This window comes from Montipora foliosa, chromosome 11 (genome assembly GCF_036669935.1).
Source record: "Montipora foliosa isolate CH-2021 chromosome 11, ASM3666993v2, whole genome shotgun sequence".
NCBI lineage: Eukaryota > Metazoa > Cnidaria > Anthozoa > Scleractinia > Acroporidae > Montipora > Montipora foliosa.
Genome location: NC_090879.1, coordinates 37,941,017 through 37,951,016, shown reverse-complemented (window position 1 = coordinate 37,951,016; position 10,000 = coordinate 37,941,017). Strand labels below are relative to the sequence as shown.

The window sequence follows — 10,000 nt, the reverse complement described above, 5'->3', positions numbered from 1 at the left end:
CAGGTTTCTTCACTCTGATCCAAACCATGTGAATCAACTGTCAAATCTTTCGAAAACCAACATGGGAACACTTTAAAAAATTTCAATATTTTTATTATTTTATCATTAAGTAACACTTTAAATCTAAACAATGGTGTGAGATGCAAAAAGTGTGTTGTTCTCCTAAACAACTATACCAATTATTAAGTTAAGATGAGAACAGTTTTTAACAATATTACAGGGTCCCAAAGGGGGGGTCCCTAGAGCCCTGGAGCCCTGGATTTTTTTTGCTGTGGAGTCCAATCATTTTTAGTACTCAGTCCTCATTGCTGTTGTTTGCCGACTGCTAGTAAATGATATCTAGAGAGAAGAAAGTGCAACAGATGATAGAAAGATGCATTCTTTTTGCCATTTGTCTGGTGTGTAATGCAATTATCACATTCTGATTGTTTCTTTGTTTTCTGAAGTCAAGTTGGTTACCCTCGTATTTAATTTTAAGTTTTTTTTTCAAATAAAATAAATCAGAAAAATAAATAAACAAAATAAATCTAAATGAATCAGTTTTTTTCAATCCAAACACTTACCCAGACTCTCATGCTGGATGAAAGCGCCAGCTACATATTGCACTCCTTGATTTTCAAATTATGTTTGAAAAGTACAGGTTAAACAGTTGGTAACTTGCTCTCAAGAAAATATAACGTTCTGCAGGCAAAGGTCATCTTTATCACCACATACAGGATGCTTTCGATATTGCCAATCATAGTTGTATGTAGGACGAGTGTCGTATATTGACCAATTATGGTCTACAGGTAGCTCACGGCGAGTTCTCATCCCTGTAGCTCAGTGCTTAGGTTGGACTCCTGTCTGGGAGTCAAATGTTTGTTCATTGTCCAACGCTTGTGACAAACTGAATAACATCTTTAATATCATTTTTTATGTCCTATCTTTTATGTTCCTATCAACAGTTACTTTCCGTGTCTCGGTCGACCAGGGTTGATGATATTTCGGTGAAAGACAGATTACACATTAAATAAAAACAAAGTTGTTGTCTTTGACTTGTTTCCTTGATCTTGTTGACTTTCGGGTTGGAATTTCCTCTGACCCACTCTTGGTTTCGTCGTCTTCTCGTGCAATCAGTGCTCTTTCTGTTGGTGTTGTGCTGTCACCTTGATCTAATGCCAACAGCATTGTTTTTTTGTACCATTCTTCTTCAACCCTAATCCCTCTTCCACATCCACACATGCTATTCCAGGATTCCCTCTGATACCACAGTTCCATTCTCAATGCCAGAATCAGTAAAGTGGAAGGGCAGAAGATCTTTAGAATACCAGAAGCAGTCGTATCTCTTGACAGGGTCGTTAGCCATGACGTCCTCCTGGAGTTTGATGACAGAAAATGGGCATGGTTTGTTTGCCAGTTCTTTTGGTGAGTAGCCATGTTTGACTGCTGCAAATTCGCCAACTTTCATCATCTTTGTTTCTCTGATGCCTGATTCTGGTGTTCTCTTCCTGGTAAGCAAATTCTGTGACATTACCACTTTGAAGTTTAGAGAAGTCAAAATAGCTCTGTAGAGCCAATGTCCTCCTCGTAGGCATTAATATTGGAAGGGTACCTGGCCGGTCTTTAGTACTCATGTTGCGCACACTTTGTTGGCGGGCACTTTGACTATACTGCTGCCTCCATTCCCTCAGCTCAGCAATAGCCACCGAAAAAGTTTACTTATTGTCAATTTTGGCATCTTGGGTAAGTCTTCAAAGCTAATGGAACAATGGGGTCTGCTATAGCAGCTTTTGCTTGAGGTGAAATAGTTGAAGCTACATTGTGACAGCCTTTTCAACAGCTCTCGAGAGGAAGAGGAGAATCGACGAGCAAATTCAATCACCTGAGGGGTGTCTACAGGTCCTCCCCTCATCTCAGCAAAGAGATTCTCCACAAGCAACGTAATTAGTAGACTGTGAAGGTAGACTGTGGAGAGGTATGTGGGGTTCACCTCAATTAACAAGTAGTTCAGTTCATTAAGCACGTCTATCAGCCTTTGAATGTCAGACATCGTTTGGACCACTTGGTTGACCTCGGAAATCTGAAAAATCTTTGGCCTCTCTAACAGGTCTGAATTCAAGTGGGCTTAATTCCATCAGAAAGTGGATAAACATCACGTTGTTCTCCTGGAGAATGAACACCAAATGTTTTCAGAAGAACTAACAAGTAATTGAGAATTTCTTTCACAGGTTGCATACTTGTAACTAGTTTCAGTTGAGCCCTGCTTGAGTCAACCACAAACAACGAATTCCCGTCACTACAGATTCCAGTCGGCTGAATGAAGCTTGCAGTTCCTTTCCTTCCATCAATGGATCCAGCTTAATGGCCTGTTCCGACAATTAATTTCCCTAGATTCAACATTGAGTGATTTTATCTTCATTTCACCAGTATCCGTGAAAATGACTGTCTTGGTGTTGGATGCACAAATCCCATGTGCTGTTCCGCAGGTTGCTGAGCCATTCTTTACAATCATCTTCGGTGATGGTTTGGTTGAAATCTTACCGTACTCTGCCAAAATGAAAATGCCTTCATTACTTGGACAAGGTGATGTGATGACAAGGTCCTCACCAGTGAAGGCTAAACCTGTCAATGGGGCTGAATTTAAGCTGATGTCAAAAAGAATTGTACCAGAAATAATCAGGCCATCACTGCACACCCGACAAACAGCTGCAGCGGTACATCTTTAATAGGGGAAAAGCACTCAAGGGAAGGTCTATGCAGATTTATGTTGCATTTAAGAATTTCAAGACCGGTTTCATTGCTGACGTCATTGTTTTTATTTTCTTCAATCCACTTCTTAAGGTTAGCCACAAGCTGCGCATGTTTTGGTCTTTTTCCAGAGGGTGAAGCACTCCGTTTTCTCAGAGTAGTCTCAAGTTGTTTGACGTTCATCCGGATTGGGTTAAGGAGCATTTTTCCCTCTAGGTCAAGGACAGCAATCCTACCTGCTGTGCTTTCTGCAACAATCACAATACCACCTCTGTAATCCACTGACATGGGCAGATGCAACCCCTTCACCAATTCTACAACATCAACAGGGTAATGAAGGTGTGCAGATAAAAGGGCACCTTTGCCAGAATCAACAAGCAAGATTTTTCCATACGGACCTACGCATAAAAAGCCAAACAGATGTTGGAGATTTGAGGACCCCTTTCTTGTTCCCTATTTCTCGGGAACCAGTGTTTGGACAATGACCTTGTGAGAGCTGATTACCTCCAACACCTTCTTGCTGCTGATTTCAAGAAGTGTGTCAACATCCATTCTATCATGATTTTGTACTGCCACGACATGCAAACAATGTAGTTGCTTCTTCACAAGTGGGTCTTGCTTAAGAGTGCTAAGTAGCACAATGTTAATTCAGGAGCCACTAACAAGCAGAAACCAATTTGACAGTTGTTGACAGTAACTCTTGCCCACATGAACAGCACTGGGAATGCAGGTAATGAGTGACGTTTGTGCATCTTGCTGACCATCTGCTTTGCGTCAAGCAAATTTTCTCTCAGTTCTCGAGATGTGCTTATTTGAACTTCCTCTGCCTGTCCTGTCGACATAACAGGATTCGAAGCACTGTAATTCTAAAACTTGCTGAAAACTGGAGGTTAGAGAGAAAACACATAGTTTACAGCAAACGCGACAGCAAGCACAAACGGAAGACACAACTGACAGGCTGCTGGCAATGAGCAAAGTCGGCAAACGGCAGCAAGAATGACCATGTGACCATTGTTTTCCCGCCATTAATCAGATTAATTACGTTTTCGGTTTACCCTTGTAAAGAAAGACAAAAGAAAGATGGAAAAACGTTGAATTTTAAATTCCATTTATTCCCTTGTAAAGAAAGGCAAAAGAAAGATGGAAAAACGTTGAATTTTAAATTCCATTTATTCCCTGATTTCATTTTGGGTGAAAATTGGGACTACAGTCTACTAGTCAACAGTGGAGCCCGGAGTCTTAAAGTAGCTGCTATGGAGCCCTGGAGCCCCGATTTTTTTTGGCCTTGGATCCCTGCTGCCCCACTTTTTTAGGCCCGGAGCCCTGGAGCTCTAAACCCCTTTGGAACCCTGAAATTACATGTAAAGTTCACACATATGCCTTATGTTTACATATGAGGACGGGCATTACTAAACCATGAAACAGCGAAACAGCGAAACAAAGCACTAAAACACCGTGTACAAATGTATGACCCCACCATACATTGAATAGTAACCAACAAAGGATAGATTTGAGATTAAATATGATTGTTTTAGGCCAGGCCTAAAACGTTATTAGGATTCGGATTAAGACTGTGATTAGGAGCAATAACGTTTTAGCCTTAATTAGGCCTAAAACAATGTTTAATCTCAAATCCAACCTTTGCCAGTTAGTATTTAATGTATGGTGGGGTCATACATGGTGTTTTGGTGCTCAATTGTTTCACTGTTTCATTATTTCGCTGTTTCACTGTTTTTCATTGTTTCCCATGAGGACAAAGATTATTCACAAAGTTAACATTTCTGCCTATCACCTAAGTTAGTAACAAACACCAATGTACATGTTTATGTGGATGACCTGAAAACACTGACCCCTGGTCCATGGACTAATCTCATGGCCTACCCAAATGGACTACCCTACAGTAGACTAAATCTAAAAAAATACTATTTCAAATTAGTAGTATTGAATGAACTGAATTGATTATCTACTTACTAAAGAAGAATTGAACCAGTCTCACTTCACTTACATGAAGTAATCAGCCATCACATTCAATTATCAAAAGCTACCCTTTTTAAAATGGGTGCTTAGATGTAAATACTGGCGACCAACGTCGTTTAAAATGTGTGTTTTAAGGCTTAGCACTAATTGTAACTCTGCTTACAATCAATAGTATATTCACATGAAATTGCATTAATGGCATAGTCCATCGGGGCAGTCCATGCACTGGGGGTCAGTGTTTTCAACTCTCCCTGTTTACCTTGACAGCAATAGGAATAAATGAAGAGTTTGTAATTGATATCTTCAGCCATACCCCTCGGATAGCACACTGCTTAAATTTTGCCAATGATGCTGAAACACAACATCAAAGTTAGCAACTGTACCACACATCTTGTTTCTTAAGAAAAGTCAAACAGAAGGGGCAAGTGGGGTGTATAGTTGAAGGTGGGAGTTCCTCCGCAGTGATAGAGAGGCTATATATCTAGTCCACGGCAAGGGTTCCTTCAAGGGGGCCAGTCACTGGTGACCATTCATACATCTTTGTAAATCAGTGACCAAAAGCAAAGAGAAAAAGGAAAGAAAAGAAAATTGGGTCAAAAAAAAAAAAAAAACCAAAAGTGTATACAAGTCAACTTTGTTTGAGTCCTTGGTGTGGCATTTTTAATGCGAAATTGCTCAGGTATTTTTGTAAGGGGCCCAGCACTTAAAAATAAAAGGCAGTGATATAAACGAATGACTTTAAAGAGTAAAAAATAATCCTAATGGGCTTATCAACTTGAATATCAAGTGCTTGTTCTTGGTCTTGTGACTCAATGAATCTGGTGATTGTAGAATTAATGAGTCCCTCCGGGTACTTAAGCTTGAAAAAGATCTCTTTCAGCTTATCACATCCAGCAGCAAAAAGATCAGGTGAAGATGAGAGTCGATTAATTTGCACGATTGGACATGATAGTAGTGAGAAGAGATCGTTTGTACCTATTGTCCACATGGCTCTGGTAATGGAGAAGAAGGCCTTTATCTGTAATATAGTCCAGTGTATATACAATCAAGTAACTGCTTCTTTGTGTGCCTATAGTTAGATAGCATGTGTTTTGGGGTTTGCAATAAACTAGTTGGGCTTTCATGAACACACACTTCAAGTATACTTCATGCTGACCGCGACGTGACTTATATATCAAAGACCAGGACCACAAAGAAACAGTTGGAGCCTTCGAGGATACTCCAGGAAAGAGATCCGAAGGGACACGGTGAACAATAACAGTACACCGCACCAGCCGCCATCTTGGATTTGGAGAGTGCCTCTCTTGGAACAGAACAATTACTTCGGCCATACCCTGACAAAGAAGGGATTAAAACCAGATACACCTACCTGGGAGAGTTTATACCCAACCTGGCTGCCTGGCTCTGATAAAGAAGAATGCAGAATTTGTGTGGGAAGACACCAAGATACTCGAAGCACTGGAGGCCGAGGTGAATGGTAACATGACACTGCAGTACTTTGACCCACAGAGAGAAATCACTATCGAGTGTGATGCCAGCCAAAAGGGCCTGGGTGCATGTCTACTCCAGGACGGCAAGCCAGTCAATTTCTCATCTAGAAGCTTGATTGACGCAGAAACGAGATTGTGCAACCTGGAACGCGAGATGGTTGCTGTCTCCTGGGCGGTCAATCACTACGACAGTACGGTAAGGACGAAGATTCAAGATAGTCAGCAACCACAGTCCATTACAACATCATTAAGAGAGACATAAGAGACACAACCACCCGGCTGCAACAACTTTCACTGCGATGTCAAGGCTACAATTTCACGATCGAATATCAGAAGGGTGTTAAGATGCACATATCCGACTGCCTCTCAAGGTGTGTGCCGCCGCCACCGCCGCCCAATCAAGGACCAGTATTCCCAGAGAACAGCCAAATTGGGATATTTGAGGTCACCGCTGCAAATGAAGCCGACAACCACAAGATCCGATCAACTCAAAAGAAAGATCTAGTATTCAAGGAGCTAGGGCGCCTATGCCAAGAAGGATGGCCAGAACACCGTAATCAAGTGTCCGAGTTGTCCACAGCCTACTGGGATTACAGACATGATATTGCATTCATTGATGGGATCCTTGTGAAGAGGATCACGTGTCAGCTGAATGAATCAAATTTCATCAAAAGTAGCCTGCACAACACACCGAAAGTGAAAATATGGCGTAAAATCGTGTGAACCGGAAATAAAACCTGTGCAAGAAATTTGTCTTTATCTCGAGATTTTGCTCGGTGACCTATCTTGATTTTTGGCATACACATATCATTCACGATGGCACTTCAAATGAAAAACTTTCGGGGAATTAAGTTATCTAGTACAATTTCCTGTAAACCATAAAATGCCCTTTTTTTCTATGTATCTTAAATTCTACTCGATAACTTTTGTCATACTCTCTAAGAAGTTAACAAGAATTTAGGGAGATTTCCAACAAAGAAATAAAAGCAGTAGGTTACCGACTTAGTTTTTCTGATAACTTTCGAAAACTGAAATATAGAGGGCCTTTTTGTGGACCTGACAGGTTGCTGTGGTAACAGGTATGACATCATAAGTGCCCCTAGAGCATTACCCAACAATAGTATTGCAAAGATATTTATAGTTTGCTTACACTATGAAATATCCTTCTTTGGTATCTTTCGTTTCACAAATACTATATAGCAACGAAAAACCCTTTCCAGCCTCCTTAAAGGGGTAAGAAGTACCATTGAAATTAATGAAAGCTGCATGTTGTTGAAAATTAAGGACCCTCATGGTAGAATCAACACTACTTCTCCGACTGCTCAGCCAAGGTTTAATTTTAATTTTTATAACTAAATCATAATTTAGACTGGGAAAATACATACATATATATATAGCTTGCCTCATACATGTAGAATCACCTCTGATACAAACTTGTGTGAATTACTTTACCATTAAGTGAAAAAACAGCTTCAGCATGAAGTTATCTCTGTGTAAACTGGACTTTTATCAGTCCTCTGCATGCTCCTTTTGTGATGAAATAGATCAGATCTAGCCCTTAATGTCACTTTTGTATATAACTTCAATTATTCTGAGATCTGGGCAGAAGATACATGTATGAAATGATTCGGTGATCAACATGTCAAGGTTGAAAAACCCTCACAAAAAGATATATTGTTCAGAATACCAGAATGGCACACTGTTCTAACAACAGTGGTTCAATAATTTTGTACAAAAAGTAACAGTATATAATCACAAAAACTTACAAACCAATTTCTTTTCAAATTCTTCCTCATCTTTACACTTTTCTTCATCTGTATTTATTGTAACACCACCAAATCTGAAAACCACAAGATCACTCACTCCAAACATTCATGGTTATAACATACTAAACATAAACGTATTGTTTCCCAATAATTTTTTCAAATGTCTGTTTGATGTGGTACAGAGTACTTTGAAAACGTTTGTCCATAAGGGCTATGCCACATTCAAAGGCTAAATGCTTGTGGATAAGAATTTAATATTACTTTGGTGGGGGTGGTTAAGGGGGATCTTCATAAATTGACTGTTTCACATTTCACATTTCACAGCCAATAAAATGGTCATTTCACGTTTCACGAAAAAGAAAAAAATAACTTTTTTACTAAACAAATTTTTATGTTTGTTAGCCATAAAGAAACTCATCAGAACGGTTACATCGGGAAGCAACCTTCTAAAATGATTTCCAAGCTAGTCAGTTGGCCATGTCAACCGACCAGCAAAGTTGTCTAGGTTAGCAAGGCCACGTGTCAGAGGCTCATGTTTCATTGAATCATGCAATCCAGATAAAGTTGTGGGCATGCAGTACTAAAAGCGCTAATCCAGAATCCGGAACAAAGAATCCAGAACCGGAATCCAGAATCCGGAAAGCGGGAAATGAAAACCAGAAAACTTATACCGTAGTTACACTGTACTAAAACAAGGAATGACCCACAATGACCTACAATGATCTACAATGACCCACAATGACCCACAGTGAACTACAATGACCTACATGTGTAAAATGAGCTACAGTGACCTACAGTGACCTACAGTGAGGTACATTACAAGCTAAAATTAGCTAATGACCTACAATGAGCTACAATGAGAGCCCTACAATGGTATACAATGACCTGAAGTGATCTTAACAATAAACTACAGTGATCTACAATGACCCACAATGACCTACAATGACCCATAATGAGCTACAGTGGCCTACTTAAATGGCTTGCAATCAACGAGAAAGACAAAGAGGATCAGGGTGAAGAGTTTGGTGAGCGGAAAACATCCATTGTGCGTTGTCACGCAACACTTTTAGTCCATTGCATGACAGCTCAAATGACGACAGCAATTACGCACGTGGCCTTGAAGGCAGAAACAAACTGCAGAAAGACCCTTGTATGGTTTTCCGTTGTTTTAAAGCTAAAATGAAACAAATATCAAGGCTTCCCTAGGCAACGATAAAATCTTAATTAAAGCAAGAAAAAATGAAGAGAAGATTATAAAATTAATAAGTTATTCTTCCCACAGTGTTTTCTTTGGTTCACAGTGCACAATGAAAAATTTCAACTTGCTCAGCAATGAGGTTTTGATTGGTTCAAAGCGCACAGAGGAATGTTCTTAACCTTTGTACTGTAAACATGCTGCAGTGCCCTCGGACGGAGCTGTAAATTATCTTTTATTTTGGGTGTTACTAAACACAGGAACGGAACGGAGTATACCAGAATACACCGGAATATAACTGAATGAGGCAGAATGACACCCGAATGAGACGGAATGAACAAGAATGGTATCGGAATATACCGGAATGACACTGGAATGAGGCGGAATGACACACAAATAAAGCGGAATATACCGCAATAAACCGGAATATGCCGGAACAAGTCTGGAATAAAACCGAATGACACCGGAATGAGATGGAATAAACAAGAATGGTACTGGAATATACCAGAACAAGGTGGAATGACAACAAGGCAGAATAAACCAGGACACCAGAATCAAGCTGATTAGCGTGGACCACAATGACAAGGAACAAAAAGTAATTTTTATCATTCTAGACTGTGAATGAATAAGTGTTGCAGAATAGAGAGACTGACAAAAAAAACAGTTTACATTAAAGTAAAAAGGCTTGGAATGAGTCACGATATGTTCTCACAAATATTAATTCTTCATGTAGATATATTATCAACGATTGATCTTTTTTCTGTGCTTCTGACTTCTTTCTTCAAACAAGGAAACACTGCGTTCAGGTTCGATGGCATTATTGCCAGCAATCGGGAAGAAAAAAA

The 10,000-nt window shown here is 39.9% G+C and overlaps 1 protein-coding gene across 1 annotated transcript in view; it reads right to left on the bottom strand.

Annotated features, from left to right (window-relative positions):
- Positions 1 to 10,000, bottom strand: part of LOC137976303 (uncharacterized) — a 37,688-nt gene that overhangs the window by 23,984 nt on the left and 3,704 nt on the right. Inside the window, exons 2-3 of the mRNA XM_068823602.1 lie at positions 7,961 to 8,034; positions 4,964 to 5,055 (exon numbers count right to left, since the gene is read on the bottom strand). Coding sequence (XP_068679703.1) covers positions 4,964 to 5,055; positions 7,961 to 8,034 — 166 coding nt within the window. The remainder of the gene's footprint in view (positions 1 to 4,963; positions 5,056 to 7,960; positions 8,035 to 10,000) is intronic.